This window comes from Vanessa cardui, chromosome 29 (genome assembly GCF_905220365.1).
Source record: "Vanessa cardui chromosome 29, ilVanCard2.1, whole genome shotgun sequence".
Classification (NCBI taxonomy): Eukaryota; Metazoa; Arthropoda; class Insecta; order Lepidoptera; family Nymphalidae; genus Vanessa; species Vanessa cardui.
Genome location: NC_061151.1, coordinates 1,833,077 through 1,856,196, shown reverse-complemented (window position 1 = coordinate 1,856,196; position 23,120 = coordinate 1,833,077). Strand labels below are relative to the sequence as shown.

At 39.0% G+C, this 23,120-nt stretch overlaps 1 protein-coding gene across 1 annotated transcript in view; it reads right to left on the bottom strand.

The window, feature by feature from the left end:
- Positions 1-23,120, bottom strand: part of LOC124541888 (copper-transporting ATPase 1) — a 77,239-nt gene that overhangs the window by 6,284 nt on the left and 47,835 nt on the right. The window contains exons 7-26 of the mRNA XM_047119800.1: positions 22,515-22,594; positions 21,683-21,785; positions 20,527-20,687; positions 19,125-19,225; positions 18,012-18,140; positions 15,665-15,845; positions 15,212-15,309; positions 13,658-13,793; positions 12,818-12,958; positions 11,731-11,839; positions 10,269-10,428; positions 9,224-9,323; positions 8,335-8,535; positions 7,340-7,496; positions 6,328-6,481; positions 5,530-5,653; positions 4,265-4,400; positions 3,165-3,307; positions 2,316-2,408; positions 888-998 (exon numbers count right to left, since the gene is read on the bottom strand). Of these exons, the coding sequence (XP_046975756.1) occupies positions 888-998; positions 2,316-2,408; positions 3,165-3,307; positions 4,265-4,400; positions 5,530-5,653; positions 6,328-6,481; positions 7,340-7,496; positions 8,335-8,535; positions 9,224-9,323; positions 10,269-10,428; positions 11,731-11,839; positions 12,818-12,958; positions 13,658-13,793; positions 15,212-15,309; positions 15,665-15,845; positions 18,012-18,140; positions 19,125-19,225; positions 20,527-20,687; positions 21,683-21,785; positions 22,515-22,594 (2,618 nt within the window). The remainder of the gene's footprint in view (positions 1-887; positions 999-2,315; positions 2,409-3,164; positions 3,308-4,264; positions 4,401-5,529; positions 5,654-6,327; positions 6,482-7,339; positions 7,497-8,334; positions 8,536-9,223; positions 9,324-10,268; positions 10,429-11,730; positions 11,840-12,817; positions 12,959-13,657; positions 13,794-15,211; positions 15,310-15,664; positions 15,846-18,011; positions 18,141-19,124; positions 19,226-20,526; positions 20,688-21,682; positions 21,786-22,514; positions 22,595-23,120) is intronic.

The window sequence follows — 23,120 nt, the reverse complement described above, 5'->3', positions numbered from 1 at the left end:
AAATCAATGTTTTATTAATCTGCACAGATTATCAAGAAGCAATTGTCAGCCTGCCTAACGACCTTCTCAGGTATACTATTCGATCAAAAGAAGTAGAATTTAGGTAACAAGATCTAAATACACTACCAAATAAGCTCTTTAACTATATATATCTATGCAAAGGAAAAAAGAAGATTTAAGATACGCAAATGCATATAATATACACCACATAAGTTTTTCAAAATTAGTATGCTTTTAGCCCCAATGAACTCTACGGTGTTATTAGGCGGGAGGCGAGTTATAGTACTCAAGCCTGGGACCTATTTAAGGGCTAAGAATACGCGCGTCCAAAAGTTGCCTCCTGTGAACCAGGACCTCGGCTTAGGTGAGGTTAGATAAACAGACGTAGGGCGTCACGGTAGCATGCGTAAGCGATTCCGTGGCGCCAGCCGAAAGACATACAGGGTACCGCTGGTTTCTTAGTTGGCAAACCTGGTGGACCTGGGTGCACTCGACCTACAGGGCTCCGGAGAGTCACCCCCCCACGTAAGATCACGTGGGCAAGCGGGTAATGCCTTTTTTCAGCGAAAAAAAATAACAGATGTAGTTTTAGTGTGTGTGTGTGTGTGTGTGTGTGTGTGTGTGTGTGTGTGTGTGTGTGTGTGTGTGTGTGTGTGTGTGTGTGTGTTACCCGCATCCTGGTGTACCTGGGCGTACTCGTCCTACAGGTCTCAAGGGAGTCATCCCCCCCCCCCCTTAACATCACGTGGGAAAGCGCGTAATGCATTTTTCCAACGAGAAAAAAAAGATAAACAGACGTAGTGTTAGAGTGTGTGTGTCTGTGTGTGTGTGTGTGTGTGTGTGTGTGTGTGTGTGTGTGTGTGTGTGTGTGTGTGTGTGTGTGTTACCCGCATGAGCACGATGTCAGCGGCCTCCACGGCGACGTCGGTCCCGCTGGCGATGGCCACGCCCACGTCCGCCTGCGCCAGCGCCGGGGAATCGTTCACGCCGTCGCCCACCTGTGGGCATCACGTACACAATTTTTTTTTTTATGGTATAGGTTGGCGGACGAGCATATGGGCCACCTGATGGTAAGTGGCCACCATCACCCATAGACAATGACGCTGTGAGAAATATTAACTATTCCTTACATCGTCACTGCGCCACTAACCTTGGGAACTAAGATGTTACGTCCCTTGTGCCTGTAGTTACACTGGCTCACTCACCCTTCAAACCGGAACACAACAATACTGACTACTGTTATTTGGCGGTAGAATAACTGATGAGTGGGTGGTACCTACCCAGACGGGCTCGCACAAGGCCCTACCACCAAGTAAAAGCCCTACCACCAAGTACTATACTATCATCATCATCAACAGCCTGTAAATTTCCCACTGCTGGACTAAGGCCGCCTCTCCCTTTGAGGAGAAGGTCTGAAGCATATTCTACCACGCTGCTCCGATAAGGATTGGTGGATCAGAATTTCGTTGAAATACACGTCACAGGCAGGTTTCCTCACTATGCTTTCCTTCACAGTCAAGCACGAGATGAATTACAAACACAAAGCACATGAATATTCAGTGGTGCTTGCCTGGGTTGAATCCTTAAACAATCCATGCAAGGTAAGTAAGCAGCACATGAATATTCAGTGGTGCTTGCCTGGGTTGAATCCGTAAACATCAGTTAAAATGCATGCAAGGTAAGTGAGCCATTTAACTTTCAAATCGGAAAACAACAATACTAAGTATTGTTTAGAGTAGCTACCAAGAAGGGCTTGCAAAAAACGATACGTTTACTATAGTTTGTTCGCGTTAAGAATGCAGTGAGTTGTCATTGTTTACCGGCCTTACTCCGCCCCCTGACCAATCAAATCTTTTTTAACAGCAGGGTGAAGGTGTATGCATATTTGTGTTAAAATTTCAACAATTAAAGACTAAGTATAATGAATTTAAAAAATACACATTAAAGTAAAAAATCGAATCGGGGTGTTTAATCAACATAATTCTTAACACTAAGTATATACAATCGTTTGCGAATCTTGCCATTGCGATGTAGAAATTTACATATTTTGATATAACGTCATCTAGTAGCTATAGGTTACATAATTACGTGTACAGCTTGAATAAATTAAATATAAATATATAAATAAACAAAATTTAAATTATAAAAATAAAAATATCAGTTAATTATTAATTAAATGTGTACTTGACTTTGTAATTTGAAAAGATTTGATTGGTCAAAGGGGGCGGAGTCAGGCCGGTAAACAATGACAACTCACTGCATTCTTAACGCGAACAGACTATAATTAAAACATTACCAATTAATTATTGTCTTACCATGGCAACTTTCTGTCCCTCCTCTTGAAGCTTCTGTATCTTGGCCACCTTGTGTGAGGGCAACACCTCCGCGTACACTTTATTTATTCCGACCTATAGAACATACCATATCTTTAAAAAAAACCACCGAAAATATCTGCCAAGTAACTTTTGGATAACATTCAACACAATAACATTACAAAGCCATGAAGGAACAATTGATACGATTTGCAAAAATTGTAATTTAAAATAGCCCATTTATTGAGGGAGGCTACGGGCTATATACCATCAGACTACACCCAAAAGGAATGGCTATGAAAGTATTACAAAAACGGGATAACGTGCGTTGTCTTTATATTATACTATTGCATGTTTAAACCAGTTCGCGTTTCTCTACTGTATTGTCTATGTATTGTCCAAACATTGGTCTTGAATAAATCTATCTAATAAAAAAAACCGCATCAAAATCCGTTGCGTAATTTTAAAGATCTAAGCATACATAGGGACAGACAGCAGTATAGTACGACACAACTTAGACACAACTTACTCGTAGCATCGGCAAAATTCGTAAAACCGATCACATCCGAATTATGTACGCCATCCCAAATTATCAATATCTATTTCTTATGTGAATATGATCTTTACATAAACGTAACTTGTAATATCATATGACCTAATATATTCCTCAATTTGACGCGTCGATTTACATGCACTCGCTTTCTCGGGTTGAATTGACGCGGTTGTGTGAATCGGCAGTAATCGGTTTTATTGAATTTGCCGATGCTACATCTAAGTTGTGTACTATAAGCAACTTTGTTTTATACTATGTAATGAAGTGTAGATGGATATTAGCTATCTGGTATATGGTACCTGTCTGGCTATCGCCACAGCCGTTTTCCTGTTGTCACCGGTGAGGAGACACACCTCCAAACCCATCTTCTTCAGGCAGTAGACCGCGAGGTGAGCTTCCGGTTTCACCTCGTCAGCCACACCGATGGTGCATACCAGCTGGTCTGAAGTAATAATCATGATAATCTACTGGATCTACTAGAAGTTTTATCCGGCATATCGGAACCTATGATAGATTTTTTGGTAGTAGGTATATTGTTTTGCTGGTAGGGCTTTGTGCAAGCCCGTCTGGGTAGGTACCATCCACTCATCAGTTATTCTACCGCCAAATAACAGTGCTCAGTATTGTTGTGTTCCGGTCTGAAGGGTGAGTGAGCCAGTGTAACTACAGGCACAAGGGACACAGCATCTTAATTCCCAAGATTGGTGGCGCATTGACGATGTAAGGAATAGTTGATATTTCTTACAGCGTCATTGTCTATAGGTGATGGTGACCACTTACCATCAGGTGGCCCATAAGCTCGTCCGCCAACCTATACCATATAAAAAAAATCACTGAAATATTTAACTTTGCCGTTTTATAAATTCAAATCATTTGTATAGACTACATTGGTAAATAAGGCATATTATTCAGTATAAGATTATATAGATGATAAAAAAGCGTGGAATTAATACTTGTTGACTTTCAGGCAGGATATAATATGTAATGGTAATTAACTAACATGACTGTATATTTAAATGTTGAAAAAGGTGCTTAATTTCTTGCCGGTTCTTCTCGGTAGAATCTACTTTCCGAACCGGTGGTAGCTTCACTTAATATAGTTGTTAAATGACGATTCAAAGGTGCTTGTAAAAGTGTACTTGAATAAAGTATATTTAGATTTTTTATGTGCCCTCTAAAATTAATTAATAGGCTATTTGACAATGCGAAAAATAAATTGTGAATTATTGTAATCACTGTATATTATGAGTTTCTAAATAATATAAAATGGATTTTAAAAACCAGTCAATTAGCCTATTGTTAATGCAATCTAAGCATACATAGGGACTTTGTTTTAAGCTATGTACTGATGATGATTGTGTGTATGTATGGTGGTTGTATGGTGGTTGTATGGTGGTACCATTAATCGCCGCCAGCACGGCCGTCCGTCCGAGCTCCTCATCCCTCTGCAGCGTCTCCTGGACCCTGCGCGGCACGGATACCCCATTACGCGCCATCCATTCGCGATTACCTATTAATACTATTTGTTCTACTATCTGTGAACAAAATACAAACATATATTTAATTTGATGACCTCCGTGGTCGAGTAGTGTGTACACCGGTTTTCATGGCCACTCCGAGGTCCCGGGTTCGATTCAACCGAGTCGATGTATAAAAAGTTCATTAGTTTTCTATGTTGTCTTGTGTCTGGGTATTTGTAGTGCCGTCGTTACTTCAGATCTTCCACAACACAAGTACTTTAGCTACTTACATTGGGATCAGAGTAATGTATGTGATGTTGTCCAATATATATTTATTTAGGTTGGAGGTTCATCTGATGGTTAGTACCACAACCCATAGATAATGGTGCTATAAGAAAAAAAATCATTCCTATAAAGATGTTATATCCCTTGTTCCTCTAATTACACTGGCTCACTCTCACTTCCAAGCGGAACATAACAATACTGAGTATCTTATTGTTTGGCGGTAGAATATCTGATGAGTGAATGCTACCCTCCCAGATGGTCTTCCACAAAAGCCTATCTCTAAGTTAATATAAGGTAATAATGGTATTCTAAAAATTGTCCAGCTGTTTAGCCAAGGAAGGTGAAAGGGTGTCAGGTGGACAGACAGACTTTCGTATTTATATTATTAGTATGGATGAGTAGTCACTGATAAATTGGTGATTGAATCCAGGCTTATTAGTAAATACCTACATTGCTCCATGAAGTTGGCTGAGATGGCCCAGTGGTTAGAACGCGTGCATCTCCAGTGGTTAGAACGCGTGCATCTTAACCGATGATTGCGGGTTCAAACCCAGGCAAGCACCACTATATATATGTGCTTAATTTGTGTATATAATTCATCTCATGCTCGACGGTGAAGGAAAACATCGTGAGGAAACCTGCATGTGTCTAATTTAATCGAAATTCTGCCACATGTGCATTCCACCAACCCGCATTGGAACAGCGTGGTGGAATATGTTCCAAACCCTCTCCTTAATGACAGAGGAGGCCTTAGCCCAGCAGTGGGTAATTAACAGGCTGTTACTTTACTTTTTTTACTTTAGACAGACAGATAATTTCGTAAATATAATATAAGTATGGAAATTATAGATGAACAGCACTGTAACTGATACATTGGGAAAAATAGGTTCAAGGTCAGTATATGGGGGGGAGTACTCACGTCTCCAGTGGAAGGTATGAGCGCATGCAGCCTGGTGGCGGCCTGCGCCGAGCTCAGCGCGGCGTCGCCCTGCCCGCCCACGATCTCCACCGGAACGCCATGCAACTGGATCGTTGAGCCTTCCCTGACCAAGGATAAGAAAAACGCTCAATCAATAATGAAACTTATACACAAGTTTCTAAATAATTTAAAAAAAAAATCGCGTGTGCATCTCGGGACGCCAGACAGAAGCGAAATATGAAAATAAAACGTCGTTCCGAAGTTCGGCTGGCGCTGTGTAAGAGTGAGAAAAGAGATGACTGCCATATGCGTGAGAGAAAGGGAAGCCAGACAAAGTGACGCTGTAACGCGTTACGTTACGTTGCCTTTTACACTCCCATAACAAGTCACTTCATAAACATTTATTAATACAACTTTATAATATATTGCAACGCAGACGATATAAAAATATTATTGGTGAGAATTACAAACAACATTACGAACAAGCTATATATGTTATGAGGATTACAATTACAACATTTAAAATGATTTTTTAATGAATCCTAAACCCTATTCTTAATCCAATCGGTCCGAATCGTATAAAAATCACAAGCAATTTTTGACGGCCACCATTCATATGGGCCACCTGATGGTAAGGACCATATGCTCGTCTGCCAATCGGCCAAAATAGCATAAAAAATAATAATAATAATGTGACAGATATTTCTTACGAGTCTATTTCCAATTATCCGAATCGATTCCAGTCCCAATTAATACAAGTTGCCCAAGTTAAGCTAATAATTAAATAAGAAAACTCACCTCGCATTTGCTAGAGCTGCTTTCAATTGAGGCGATTGTTGAAAATCATTCCTGAGCGTGATCTTAGCGCGCAAACCGCAACCCGGCGCCGCTGCGAAACCACTGCAAGTGGCCCGCGCATCACCCACCACGCCAGAACACCATTTGACTATCGCTAGAATGTTATACATTATGATATTACGTACAGATTATATTATCCGGCTCGAAGGACTAATAATAGAATTATAGGAATAGCATTACAAGGAACAAACACAAACTTGTTACTCCTGTTATTGGATTAACAATGACGCTGTAAGAAATATTAAATATTTCTTACATCGTCAATGCGCCACCAACCTTAGGAACTAAGATGTTATGCCTATAGTTACACTGGCTCACTCACCCTCAAACCGTAACACAACAATACTGAGTACTGTTATTTGACTGTAGAATAACTGACGAGTGGATGGTACCTACCCAGACGGGCTTGCACAAAGCCCTACCACCAAGGAAAAAGTTTCTGATTGGTAGCACTCCATGGGAATAAAAAGATCGCTTCCTGGCTATTTCTATTCACTCAATATATATGCATATATTAAATTTGACAAAAAAAAGATCCGTTGAGTTTCTTTCGCCGGTTCTTCTTCAGGTTGTTTTCCGAACCGGTAGTATTTAATTTAATTACCAATAAGTAAGGGTAAGACCTAGCGCGCACTGGTAACTTTTGTCACGGTGACTGTTTCGTCACTCTTGTCGAGTCCGTGAATATGTACAGATGCAGACACAATCGTCACGTCGTAACGTGCGCGCACCTCCATACATATTCACGGACTCGACAAGAGTGACGAAACAGTCACCGTGACAAAAGTTACCAATGCGCGCTAGTTCTAACACATTTCATATTGAATAGAGGATTTTGAGTTTTATTTACAATAGTTTCATGAGACATTTTGAAATATTTATCTTGCAGTGCAATTAAGAATATTCTATTCTATTCTAGGATAGACATATAAAATAATAATAAATCACTTACCGGAAGCAACGGGATGTTCCGAGTTTAACTCCGCGGAGAGTATGCAAGCCAGTACTTCCGGTAACATCGAGGGCTCGCCCGTTAATAGTGAAACTCTTGCAACAGTTGTGCTGCCTCGTGTGATTGTTCCAGTCTTGTCGAATATAACTGTTTTGATCTGTTCAATTGGAAATAAAAATATATATTAATATTATGAATGTGAGATTAACTGTCTGTCTGTATGTTTGCCTATTTTACGATCAAACCTCTGAATCGAATTTGATGAAGGTATTAATTTCGGGATATTTACCATGATTTTTACTTTTGTTCGGTGGAGCTCGATATTTCGACATTGTCTACGAATGTCTTGTTCACGAGAAACCTCTTAAAATGTCGAATAAAACTATATAATTCAATTGTTCGACCTACGAGTCTCGTGTAAAACATGGTAAATATCCTGAAATTAATAACTTTAATAATAAAAATAACCATGTTAATTTAAGAATTTGATGAAATTTGGTGTGAAGCAAACTTAAACTCCGAGAAAGGACATAGGCTACTTTTTTCCTGACACGTGACAACCAACGCCCTAAAACGCGAACGAAGCCGCGGGCTACGATTAGTAATTAAATATGAGAAAGATATTTCCACCCGCAACTTCAAGTAGAAGAGATAGGGTTTTGTTACAATATTGAGTAAGTTTTTTTAAGTTATCGTATTTTATCTCCGGCGTATATTTACTTTGATTCTTGTGTTTTGTATACTTTGTGATATTTTTAACGTGTTTTGCTTTTGATCGATGTAGTAAATTTGCGAAAGTATAATAAAAATTAACATTTCGATTTGGCCAAATATACTGCAACTAAGTTTTTTAAGCTGCTTTTCAATACTGATGTGTTTCTTTCAGAACATATTGTAGTGTTTAATTTGACAAGCAATAAGTAAGCGTACAGCTTCTATATTGAATAAAGATTTTTGCATTTTTGATAAGGCTCATATAGCCTGTGTTCACCGACCTTGTGCGCGTTCTCGAGCGGCTCGGCGCCCTTGATTAGCAGTCCGAGTCGAGCGCCCACTCCCGTGGCCACCATGATGGCGGTGGGCGTGGCCAGGCCCAGCGCGCACGGGCACGCGATGGCCAGCACAGACAGCGCGAAGTGGAACGCCGTCTGCACGATCAGCTCCCACTCCGTGAACCCTGAGTCGCGGTACATCTCCTGGGGGGGGGGGGGGGGGCAAGTGCATCTTTAATAAGTCGTTATTTGACTCATTATTTGACTGTTAAAGTAAAAAGAAACTGTTTATATAACGACTCAAGAGAAAAATTGTCATCGAAAGCAGCACACATAGTTTGTGATTTTAGCATTGCTGGCGCCATCGTCTCTATGTAAATATATATATATATATATAAAATAATTACCACAAACACGCAATATTCAATATTCAAAATAGTTCAAATGAGTCCAAAAGGGGCGATTGATGGTAAGTGGTAACCACTACTCATAGTCAATAGCAGTATAGGAAACATTCACCATATTGAGATTGAGATTGTCAGTGCGCCAACCTTGGGAACTAAGGTGTTACACACCCTGTGTCTGTAGTTAAAATGGCTACCTCGCCCAATACGGAACACAACAATACTGAGTATTACTGTGTGGCGGTATATCTGATACATACCCAGGATGGCACAAACGCAATCTATTCTATTGCAGTTAGAATTACTATTGATTGACACATCCTAAGATCTTCGAAGTCATAGGTACGATTAACTTCGTTTGAGGATATGTATTTCTTCCTGAATATAGACGTTCTATCCGAAAGGATGTTTGGAAATTTTAGGGGTAAAGTGGAACAGTTGTAAAGTGGGACATTCACAAGCACAATTATTAAGGCGATTTGACTCACCGGCGTAATATCTTTAATCCTATTGATGTTGATGGCCCCGCTTATGATCCAGCAGATCAGCGTCAGCAACGAGAGGAACACCACCATTGGTACAAAATACCTGAAATAGATACATATAAATATGAATTCTGTTATATCTGAGATTAATAAACTTCGACACAGAACGATCACCGTGCAAGTGACACATATACATAAGATTATATTTTTTTCTTGAAAAAACTTTATCGTAACTCACCGCTAGGCGCTGCAAAACTTAACTATATCGTTCGACTGATCACAAAGATAATAAGTGGTAGTATAAACAAATAAAATAAATACATATTGGACAAAATCACATACATTACTCTGATCCCAATGTAAGTAGCTAAAGCACTTGAAAATGCAATTGAACATCAGAAATAACGAAGGTAACCAAAGTATATAAAAGTAGTTGCTGCATTGTGTGCTGAGTGACGCTTTATCTACCAGTGGGGGGGGATAGGTGTGTGTGAGTGTGGTGTGTGCGTACCCGGCGATGGTGTCGGCGAGGCGCTGCACGGGCTAGTATATAAGAATATAATAGTTTGGGGAGGGGGGGGTATAGGTGTGTGTGAGGAGTGTGTGGGTGTGTGCGTACCCGGCGATGGTGTCGGCGAGGCGCTGCACGGGCTAGTATATAAGAATATAATAGTTTGGGGAGGGGGGCGGTATAGGTGTGTGTGAGGAGTGTGTGGGTGTGTGCGTACCCGGCGATGGTGTCGGCGAGGCGCTGCACGGGCTAGTATATAAGAATATAATAGTTTGGGGGGGGGGGGTTGTAACAGGTGTATGTGAGTGTGTGTGAGTGTGCGTACCCGGCGATGGTGTCGGCGAGGCGCTGCACGGGTTAGTATATAAGAATATAATAGTTTGGGGAGGGGGGGATAGGTGTATGTGGGTGTGTGCGTACCCGGCGATGGTGTCGGCGAGGCGCTGCACGGGCTAGTATATAAGAATACAATAGTTTGGGGGGGGGGGTTGTAATAGGTGTATGTGAGTGTGTGTGGGTGTGTGGGTGTGTGCGTACCCGGCGATGGTGTCGGCGAGGCGCTGCACGGGCGCCTTGCTGCTCTGCGCGTCCTCCACGAGGCGCACGATCTGCGCCAGCGTACTCGCATCGCCCGTGTGCGTGGCGCGCAGCAACAGCGCGCCGTGCTGGTTGATGCTGCCGCCTATCACCAGCGACCCTGCCCCCAGCAGTTACACGAGATTATAGCACGACACAAATTAGATGCAGCATCGGAAAATGCAATGGAATGGCAATAAAGACAGTACAACACTATCTCTAACAACTGTGGCTGGAAGAAATTAGTTTTAGAAAGTCCGCCATTGTGAACAATAATTTTATGTGTTAAATTACCATGTAAAATGTCTCAGTGCAATTAGTATTATACAGGCTTATTGGTAACTCGACGTTTCTTTTGTTTTATAAAAACGATTAAACACTGGATATTTGTCAATATTTAAACAATAATTATCGGTCCAAATTTAAAAATGCTAGACGGAAAACGAATTTATTTCAACATTTTTTTTTTTATTTTTATTCCTCAAAAATGCATCAAAAAGCTAAAAAAATCTTTATGAAACTTGGCAATTAAAGAAATAAAATAGATTTTAGTTGATACTTTTTTTTTAAATAAATTTTCGAAGTTGCATTTTTGACAAATTTAAAAAAAAAAAAACTAATAAACGTGATAAGTCAAAAATGGTTCACTTTTGGATCATGCCTATGGGGGTTAAAGTTATTGCAAATAGTCACCCCTATCACCTCCTAACGGATATACATCGAGTTACCAATAACCCTGCATATATAGGTATAGTAAGACACAAATTAGATGTAGCATCGGAAAATGCAATGGAATGAAAATAAAACCGATCACTGCCGATTTACACAACCAATAGAAATAGCTCCCCATCGCGCCATTCGACGCTATTCGTCGCTATAGATTCTCGCGTCAGAGAAAGCAAGTGCATGCAAAATCGACGCGTCAAATTGACGAATATATTAGGTCATATGATATTATAACTTATTACGTTTGTGTAAAGATCATATTCGCTTGAGAAATAAATATTGATAATTTGGGATAGCGTGCTTAATTCGGATGTGATCGGTTTTACGAATTTTGCCGATGCGACATCTAAGTTGTGTCGTACTATACATTTGTAACTAATATTATAATAAAACACGTTGGCTTTTCGTATTCAACTAACTCATGATCAAAACATGATGTACGTATAGCACAGATAAAAGAAAAATTTTATTACCACAGACAAACATATTATACGAAATCTAACATCGTTGATTCGCAGATTTATTCAACGACAACAAAACAAGGTAATCAATCTCATACTACAATTCATTAGCGACATCAAACACAAAAAAATAAACCAATAAGATGTTTTGCTGTCCATACTGAGATTTAGTATGGTCAACAAAAAAAAAATATTTTTCTACATTAATATATTTAGTTTTGATTAATATAAAGTACCTTTGGACTTCGTCACTGGCATGGACTCCCCGGTTATTAGAGACTCATCGCACGTACTCTGCCCGGATATAACTTTACCGTCAACGGGTATCTTCGCGCCGGGAACTACCTGGGGATAACGAATAACGTCAATATAAAGCCGGAGAGCTTATATTCGATTTCAAACGAAAGGATATCCAGTATCTTTCATCTATAGATCTTGGATCACGTGAGATGGTAAATACTTTTTTTTTATGGTATAGGTTGGCGGACGAGCATATGGGCACCTGATGGTTACTGGTCACCATCACTCATAGACAATGACGCTGTAAGAAATTAATAACTAATTATTCCTTACATCGTCAATGTGCCACCAACGTAAGATGTTATGTCCACTGTGCCTGTAGTTGCACTGGCTCACTCACCCTTCAAACCGGAACACAACAATACTGATTACTGTTGTTTGGCGGTAGAATAACTGATGAGTGGGTGGTACCTATCCAGACGGGCTTGCACAAAGCCCTACCACCAAGTAAACTCCAAGTACTTGGCATTTTGTTTACATTTTTAGTGGGTTTCAATTCATGAAGTAATTTACAGAGTACAATTATAGTCAATTTGACCATAATCATTGCTGACTTAGTATTATTAATGTGTGCATCTTAACCAATGATTGCGGGTTCAAACCCAAGCATGCACCATTCATCTCGTGCTCGGCGGTGAAGGAAAAAATTTTGAGGAATATTGCATGTGTTTCATTTCAACGAAATCCACACACTAAACCATATTGGAGCAGCGTGGTGGAATATGTTTCACAAACATTCTCCTCAAAGAGAGAGGCCCAATTATATGATTAGCCCAACAGTGGGACATTTACAGGCTGTAACTGTGTACTGTATATTTAATACTACCAGATAAGAAACATACAATCAACATTATATGATAGTTCATACATTTAATAGAATACAGTAATATTGCAATTTGTGTATATTTACACTGGCTCACTCACCCAAAAGTTAAGTTCAAGGTCACACTGTATGGACGCTTCTAAACAAACGGCCACAAGAAAAAAAATGAGCGTTTGGTCTTTTAACAAAATTCCACTAACCTTAAGAACATCACCTTGCTCTACCAAGTCGACCGGTATGTTCTTCTCGCTGACCTCGCGTCCTTCATCATCCAGGGTCACGAGGACAGCCTCGGTCGGTTTCAAAGACAGGAGCTTGGACAGCGCCTCTGATGTTTTACCCTGGTGTGAGAGAAATAGGGCTTTGGATAATTCTTTCTTAATTTTTATAGTACGACACAACTTGGATAATATAGCATCGGCAAATTCAATAAAACCCATTATGCCGATTCACACAACCAATAGAAACAGCTCCCTATCGCGCCATTCGACGCTATTCGTCGCTATCGATTCCCGCGTCAATTCAACCCGAGAAAGCGAGTGCATTTCACTACTGATACTAAACATTCTACAGAATTTATTTATTGACGACATCACATTAGAAACATCTAAAATTATCAGTGTTTCTTTACTATATTGTCCAAGTATTATATACAAAAACCTTCCTCTCAAATCACTCCATCCATTAAAAGAAACCGCATCAAAATCCGTTGCGTAATTTCAAAGACATAAGCATACATAGGGACAAACAGCGGTAAGCGACTTTGTTTTACTATTGACGACCTCCGTGGTCGAGTGGTGTGTACACCGGTTTTCATGGGTACGCCACTCTGAGGTCCCGGGTTCGATTCCTGGCCGAGTCGATGTAGATTACCATTAGTTTTCTATGTTGTCTTGGGTCTGGGTGTTTGTGGTATCGTTACTTCTGATTTCCATAACACAAGTGCTTCAGCTACTTACATTGGGATCTGAGTAATGTATGTGATGTTGTCTCATATTTATTTATTATTATTATTATTATTTATTACGTAATGATGGTACCTTAGCTATGTGTTCCAGCCATCGCCCCAAGGATACGAAGACCAGCAACATGGGCGGCGTGTCGAAGAACGTGAGGGGACTTGTATCCTTCTGCAGCGCCATTGCTGCTATCACGACAGCTAACGAATACGCATAACTGTAACAACAGATAATTAATTTTATTAAGTTCTATTAATTGGCTTACAGTATAGTGAACACATAGACATTGGAGTCGAGATGGCCCAGTGGTTAGAACGCGTGCAACTTAACCGATGATTGCGGATTTAAACTCAGGCAAGCACCGCTATATATATATATGTACTTAATTTGTGTTTATAATTCATCCCGTGCTCAGCGGTGAAGGAAAACATCGTGAGGAAACCTGCTTGTGACAAATTTCGTAGAAATTCTGCCACATGTGTATTCCGCATTGGAACAGCGTGGTGGAATATGTTCTAAACCTTCTCCTCAAAGGGAGAGGAGGCCTTTAGCCCAGCAGTGGGAATTTACCGGCTGTTGTTGTTGTTGTTGTATAGTGACAACAACAACAACACAGGTTGTATAGTGAACACAGGTTCTTTTTAATTGGGGATAAGATTACGCTATGAAGTTTTACAAACGGGTTCGGCTAGTATATGATGTTTTTAACAAAGTAGGAATACTCACTGTTGTATCACAACATATTTACAACAATATTATGTATATTCACAATAACATTGATCACTTTGATACAATGTGTGCCAATTATTGTATGTGCACTAGAAGTAAGGATAAGCTTATAACGCCAAGTGTCCGATTTCGCAAAGTCAATAAATCCTTCTTGGGACAAGTTATCATTATCGTTTTTATAATAAAATTCCACGGAAATTTTTAACTTTACCGTTTCATAAATTCAAGGCATATTATTCAGTACAAGATTATACGGACGATAAAAAAGCGTGAAATCAATACTTGTTGGCTTCCAGGCAGGATATATTACATACATATATAATTGAGAGGTCGGGTTAATGCCTCCTCTCCCTTTGAGAAAAAGGTTTAGAATATTCCACCACGCTGGTTGGTGAATGGTGAAATACACATGTGGCAGAATATCTATGACTTTAGACATATGCAGGTTTCCTCACGATGTTTACCTTTACCACTGAGCAAGAGATGATTATAAACACAAATTAAGCACATATATATAGTGGTGCTTGCATGGGTTTGAACCCGAAATCATCGGTTAAGATGACACGCGTTCTAACCACTAAGGCAATTCGGCGCTTATATTAATGCAAAGTTTCATCAAAATCCTCAAACATTCGCATTTATAATATTGATAGGATCTTGATTATCTGTGGAGGGGGGAATCCCCATAACCCATTGGAGCTTCAAACATTACTTAAGAGGTATTTTTTATGGTATAGGCTGGCGGACGAGCCTATGGGCCACCTGACGTCACTATCACCCATAGACAATGACGCTGTAAGAAATATTAACTATTCCTTACATCGTCAATGCGCCAAGAACCTTGGGAACTGAGATGTTATGTCCCATGTGCCTGTAGTTACACTGGCTCACTGGTATTTACTTTACCTTATCGTCGTTGTCATAGATATAAGTACATCCATGTTAGAGGTTCCGTGCTTCAGAGCTTTGTAGGCCTGTTTGTAGAAGTGCCAACCGCCGATAAACTGGAAATAAACGTAATATGAATAAAAATCCAAATACATTGTAAGATAACTGAGCCCGCGACTTTATGTGCTTTCAAATTTAACAAAACAAGTTATTGTTGTAGCCTAAGTTATTTCTTATTAACTATCTGCAAGAGAAAGTCCCATCAAAATCGGTCAAGTCGTTCCTGAGATTAGCTGAAATAAACAGACCGACAATCCAGTTTCATTAGATGAATCTATAGAATATGGATTTTGACCATGATGGTCAAATGGGACACAACATTGCACGCACTTATTAACAGTCATCTTGCCTTAAAGATGTAAAGTAATAAAACACTGGCAGTATTTCACCGAACAAATGACGATAGCTCACCTGCACTGGCGTCGCCAGCAGTCCCATGAGCAAATTCTCGAGACTGAGCCCCGGGAGCACGCAGCACATGTTCCCGGCGGAGTGGTCCATGGCCCACATGAAGTAGGCCATCAGCGCCATGCACGGCGCGCCGAAGATCAGCGAGATGAGGAACGCGCCTCGCCACTTTCTTATCTCCTCTCTGTGATATTGGAAACATAAGTGGTGATACCTACCTCTTTCTATATATGTTTCTCTCCTCTTAAGGTTGCCTGGAAGAGATCGCTATTTTGGCGATAAGGCCGCCTCTTTCTCCATTCGTGTCTAAATTATTTATTTAATGGTGTACAACAAAAGGTATTTTGATTTGATTTGACCTCCGTGGTCGAGTGGTGTGTACACCGGTTTTCATGGGTACGCCACTCCGACTTCCTGAGTTCGATTCCCAGCTGAGTCGATGTAGATTATCATAAGTTTTCTATGTTGTCTTGGGGCTGGGTGTTTGTGGTGCCGTCGTCACTTCTGATTTTCCATAACGCAAGTGCTTTAGGTACTTACATTGGGATTAGAGTAATGTATGCGATGTTGTCTCATATATTGTCTCATATTTTGATTTTTGATTACAGAACTTGGCTCTATATGGAAGATCTTCTTCGGAAGGCTTCAGTCAAAGTATGAGTCATCTTATATATTAATAGGGTAAGCCGATTTTTGACGCAGAGATTATGGGATGATAGCTGCACGTAGAATATAGGTTATGGTCTCATTTGGAAGTATCCAGAAAATTATAGAGTATAACACCCGTATTTATAGACAAGTAACTACTTGATGCTAAGTAATTTCTTAATGAAGTCATTATTTGAGATTAGAATTCTTAATTACCAAATTATATTCTATAATCGAGCAACACCCATTACTTACTTGAGCAAATATTTAAGTCATACTTGACGTTTAGTTGTGAATTCTATGTGGCAACACTTCGCGCCTGCGTTTCGTTTCATTAATAGGTAAACATAAAATCTAGATTATTTAACACGATCTAGCAATAACCTTTTGGATTTTAGTTTATTTGATATTCATATTAGTAATAGAGTTATTTAAAGTATATCTATTTGTACAAATTAAATAATAATTTAATCGGTACAAAAAATAATGTTAGTAGAGAACAAAAACATATATAACAAAACGTTTGACATGATATAACCTTACCAAATTTAAATGTTTACTTTTACCTCCGGGTTATATGACGACTTGTGATTTTTTACTTAGAAAGGTTATGCATTTATTTCTTTCTTAAAATAAAGTCCCTATCGTGTCGGTGCATTGAATTTATTTCTGAATACCTTTTTGCCAATAAATTATATCTTATTATCTATACTGCGTTAATTTTAAAATGCAAGAAACTTATAGGAAAAGACCGTTTTCTACTTAGAAAAGGATTTATTTTTAAATATCATTCAAAAATATGATACAATCCTAACCTGCTCTGTGTGTATAATGCCTCTAGGCTTGGTAATTTTTATGTGGGTGCAGTCAATTGCTCCTACAATATTTTTCAGTCCAGGTGCTCTGCCAATACAACCCAGGTTTTCAAAAGCAGCCTTTATATTCCTCAAATTGGCAGGAAATTTAATAAAATCTGGCATTATTGCTCATGCTCGACTAACTCTCTTCACTATGTTACACACTGTCGATTGAGAAATATGCATGATGTCTCCACATAAAATTTGGAAGCTTCCAGTAGCATAAAAACGTAACGCAGTAAGCAACTGACACAGTGGGGTTATAGGAAGCCCTCTTTGTGTCTCTGATTCTAAAAACCCGGTTATTTTTGGTAAAATTATATGAATCACAACATTTTTGGACAAACGAAACCTCTTCTTAAAACAATCCTCCGAATAGTCATTAAATGGATCCACATCACGGAAGTAAACTTTGGGATTTCTAGGTTCAGGCACTTCTATTTCTTCTAATATATTATTGTCTACAACAGCAAAAACTTCTTCGATGCCATCCAAACTTTCCATTTTTCAAAATATTCAACAAAATAACCTCAAAACGTACAGAGAGAATAGTACTTCACCTCAAAAGTAATGCTTGAGTAAAGAAAACGATGACTATTACTTGGCTGAGAATTCTAACTTTTGACAGTTCTATCTTCGATCAATGACTTAACTATAGAATAAAAATTGTTACTTAAGTAATTACTTTTACTCAAGTACCTACTTTTACTTGTCTATAAATACGGGTGTAAGAGATGAGATATGAGAAGATAGGAGAACTTGCATAAATCTGTTCCATTCCATTATGAATGAATATGTGAATGAAGATATGAATGAAGAGCGAATGATTACACAAACAGACTCACTTGTGTTCGAGGTAGTCGGTGGTGCCGCGGTTCTGCGAGCTGAGGACGCTCGCGTCGAAGCCGAGGTCATTGACGGCGTCGCATATTTTACGAGCTCCGATTATTTCTGGGTCGTATTTAATTTTCGCTCTGCAATTGCAAAAGGTTTATAGTCGTGTGTTATGATATTGGCAGATATGACTATTTATTTCCAAGAGTTGTATTAAATTTTCGCTCTGTAATTACAATAGGTTAATGCTCGTATGTTATGTTATTTGCAGATATGACCATTTAATTCCAAGAGACACATGACACGATTATAATTTTTGTTCCGCAATTACAAAGGGTTTATACTTGTATGTTATGATATTGGCAGATATGACCATTTAATTCGAAGAGTCCCATGGGACGATTATAATTTTCCTTCCGCAGTTACAAAAGATTAATGCTCATATGTTACGGTATTAGCAGATATGACCATTTATTTCCAAGGGTCCCATTCGTTACTTGTTCTTCATTTTCGATAGAAGTTAATTGCTTATTCCCTTTTATGGTTGCATGGTTATTAATGGTATAATATAGTCCCTAAATGACGATTCAAAAGTGCTTGAAAAAGCCTTGAACAGAGTAAAGATGAATAGAGAAATAACAACCGAAATTCTAACAACTAATTTAATTCTATTCTAATTTTGGTGACAGGTCTGGAACGTCGAACTTGTCCCACAGTTTGGACAAAGAAAAGCATCAAGTTCAATTGGGAATTGGTACAACGAGACCCGGCGACAAATATCAGCATTTAATTTAGAATCTAAAATCTCTTCACTTTCCATTTTCACATTGAATGGGATTGGTCATATTTTATATAATTAGAATTAAAGTTATAGTAAGAATTTCGATATTTTTTAAACTTGTTTTCCGAACTGACTAAGAATATCAACAGAATCAAAATGAAAGTATAAGTATTTAATTCAAGTAATCTTTTACAAGAACTTCTGAATCGTCATTTAACAACTATATCACAATTAATCATCATATGAGGGACCATACAACCATACAAGGGAAACACTAACTTAAAGGGAGAGGAGGCTTTAGCCCAGCAGTGGGAAGTTTATAGTTGCTGTTGTTGCCACTTACTTGGAGGTGGTGAGGGCGACTGAACAGGATACGACGCCATTCATCTTAAGTACTGATTTCTCTATTTTGTTGACGCACGACGCACACGTCATGCCTTTAATCTGAAAATATTTTTCTATTTACACCTTCTAGAAAGATCTACACACTTATAATATAGGTAGGCCAGGCCAACTGTTGGCAAGTGGTACTAAATATACTTTAAAAATTCTTGACACCAACAATACTATCAACCTTGGGAACTAAGATGCTATCTTGGGCCTACTGCCCATGCGGCGCCCATGCGGCGGTATACTGTGTAGTGGGTGGTACCCAGACGATGATTATATATGGTGTTATATATGGTACGATTACAGACATACCGCCAAGTCATCAGATATTCTACCTATAAACGACAGATAACAGTATTATTGTGTTAGTGGCTCATTGTTTTAGTGAGGAATGGTTACTATTTAGCGTCATTGTCTATGGGCGTTGGTGACCAATTCACGTCAAGTAGCAAATTTGCTAGCTCACCTTATATCAAATGGTAATTATTTAGCGTCATTGTCTATGGGCTTTGGTGACCAATTAACGTCAAGTAGCAAATTTGCTAGCTCACCTTATATCAAATGATAATTATTTAGCGTCATTGTCTATGGGCTTTGGTGACCAATTAACGTCAAGTAGCAAATTTGCTAGCTCACCTTATATCAAATGATAATTATTTAGCGTCATTGTCTATGGGCTTTGGTGACCAATTAACGTCAAGTAGCAAATTTGATAGCTCACCTTATATCACAGAAGAAAAAAATAATGACACTAACATATAATAATTCCTTCCAACTTTCCCATCAGGATATCATCATCCTGTATGTCATACAACTAGTAGTATCCCGCGGTTGCCCTCGCGTTGTAGAGTATGGATTGTCATGTGTTAGGCAAAAAAAGCTCCTTTCTTGGAGTTCAAGTTTGCTTCATACCAAATTGAGCTGAGATCGCCCAGTGGTTAGAACGCGTGCATCTTAACCGATGATTACGGGTTCAAACCCAGGCAAGCACCACTATATATATGTACTTAATTTGTGTTTATAATTCATCTCGTCCTCAGCGGTGAAGGAAAACATCGTGAGGAAACCTGCATGTGTCGAATTTCATCGAAATTCTGCCACATGTGCATTCCATAACCCACACTGGAACAGCGTGGTGGAATATGTTCCAAACCCTTTCCTTAATGGAAGAGGAGGCCTTATCTCAGCAGTGGGAAATGTACAGGCTGTTACTTTACTTTACTTTACTTTACTCATACCAAATTATATTTCATATGTCATCAAATTCGTTTCAGAGGTTTGATCGTGAAAGAGCTACAGACAGACATAGTTACTTTCACATTTATAATATTAATATATATCTTAAACCTCCTTACCGATAAGTTCAAATCCCTGGGCGCTCCGCTGTCGCTCATGAGTTCCGACGGGAAGCCCAGCTCGGTGATCGAATCTGTTATCGCGAGGGCCGATATCTTCGCCGGCTCATAGCGAACCTCCGCCTTAGCGGCCAAAAGCGCTATGACTATAGAATGGACACCTGTGTACAAAAAGAGGGGGCTTCAACAAAGTCTTGAGATTAAATGAAATTGAAACATCGTGGTGGAATATATTCCAATATTTCTATAAAAGGGAGAGGAGGCCTTAGCCCAGTATTAGGAAGTTTACAGTCTACCCGTGACCACGAACGCTGTAAAGTGCTCGAAACGTCGGGATGTCCAAAATAATTAATATACGCGATTAAAATCCGTTATAACTAGCTTTATTTAAATTTACAGGCTGTTGATATTTTTTCTGAGGTTAAATCTAGATGATTATCGCTAAAATTATAATTTATACTATATAGCTTTCATATTTTGGATAGATTCCTTATCTATCATTAACAAATCCATCAGAGGTTCAACTCGCTTGGCGATAAAAAAAGTTAGTTTTGTCGGAACGAGCTGAGATTTCCCAGATTTTAGAAAGCGTGACTCTTTATTGATGATAGCGAAACAAAACCATGTAAACACATCTTAATTATCATTTGCTTTTGTAAATACACATCGCGAGGAAACCTGTAGGTTTTTAATTTCAAAATCTGGCACATTTGTATTTGACCCAAAAATGCAGCATGAGGGAACAAAATTCAAAATCCTTCAGTCTTTAGCTAAACAATGGGACATTTACAGGCTTAGTACGACACAACTTAGATGTAGCATCGGCAAAATTCGTAAAACCGATTACTGCCGATTCACACAACCAATAGAAACAGCTCCCAATCGCGCCATTCGACGCTATTCGTCGCTATAGATTCTCGTCTCAGTTCAACACGAAAAAGCAAGTGCTTGTAAATCGACGTGACGAATTGACGAATATATTAGGTCATATGATATTACAAGTTATTACGTTTGTGTAAAGATCATATTCACATGAGAAATAAATATTGATAATTTGGGATAGCGTACTCAATTCGGATGTGATCGGTTTTACGAATTTTGCCGATGCTACAACTAACTTGTGTCGTACTATATTATGCTCCTAAAATCAAGTTACCGTTCAACTTAGCGCAGTGCTTCTCAATGGCGGCGACACACGAAGCGCACGTCATCCCGCGCACCTCTAGCGTGCAGCGCGACACTTCCGGCGCCGGGACACCCTGGGGACATGACATTAGCATTATCACTCTTTAGTCTATACTTCCAGAACAACTTCACCCATAGACATATGGCGAATGCCTATGAGTGGAGTTGATGTAGTACGTTATGAGTCTCCTGTCGCTTCTACAGTCTTATTTATTAAGACGAGTTTTATTTTTATGGAATAGGTTGACGGACGTGCATATGGGCCACCTGATGGTAAGTGGTCATCATCATATAGACAATGACGCTGTAAGAAATATTAACTATTCCTTACATCGTCAATGCGCCACCAAAATTAGGAACTAAGATGCTATGTCCCTTATGCCTGTAGTTACACTGGCTCACTCACCTTTCAAATCGGAACACAACAATACTGAGTTTAAATACTTTCTATTGCTTAGTACCCTTAATTTAGATATTTATTTGTTCTGAGGTCACACAAAACTCTTAGATAATTATAATTTGAGCTGGAACAGTCAGGAAAACTAGATCACAAAAACGACAAGTCAACCTGGTCAAAATCAATGTATTCTCCATTCAAAACGACTCATACGGGCACAGTGCTTTTGGCCTATAAAATATTGTATCGAAATGAACCTTCAAGAAACTCAGTAGTTGACCTTTTAAGGTATTTTCATGATGCTACTTGAATAAAGAATATTTTAATTTATATAAGCGATTTCACTCGCTATAGGCATACCTTTTTGTACAGTCCCCATAAAGATAATAATCTCAAATGTACTTACATTTTGTTGGGTTCTACTCTTTGGGGGCGATGATTTCACGCGATCTCCCGATCCTTCTTCTGTTTTAATCTGCGATAATTCTGTGAACAACATTCTTCTTCTAAATCCATCATATATTTCAGCAGAATTTGCACAACTGGGTATAATCAGACATAGTCGCGCAAATGCAGTCAGCACGACCAACATTTTTATGCACACATGTGATTAAATCGCCAGGAAACTTATGCCCCATACGGTGGCAAGTGTGTATTCATCAATACAGTCTATTCCAATTTCAAGAGGACAAAAGCCAAAAACATATGACAGCGAATTGACGCGATTTCATTGGTTGAGAGCTTGATTGACGAAACTTTTATCGAAATTTTGAAGTAAAATTAAAGTGTATATAAGTAATTATGTGTAAAAGTGTTGAATTGTTATAAATAAAGATATATTAATCATAAACTCTTAGTAGTGCACAGTACAGCTGAGTTATTAGCAAATCACCTACGAAAATTTAAGGGTTGTTTTTCTTTATTCCGTCTGTGATTGGAATAGGCTGTACATAGTTGGGCACCATGGTTGAACAATGTTCAAGCCTCCTTCTTATACGAGGGTAGTTTTAAC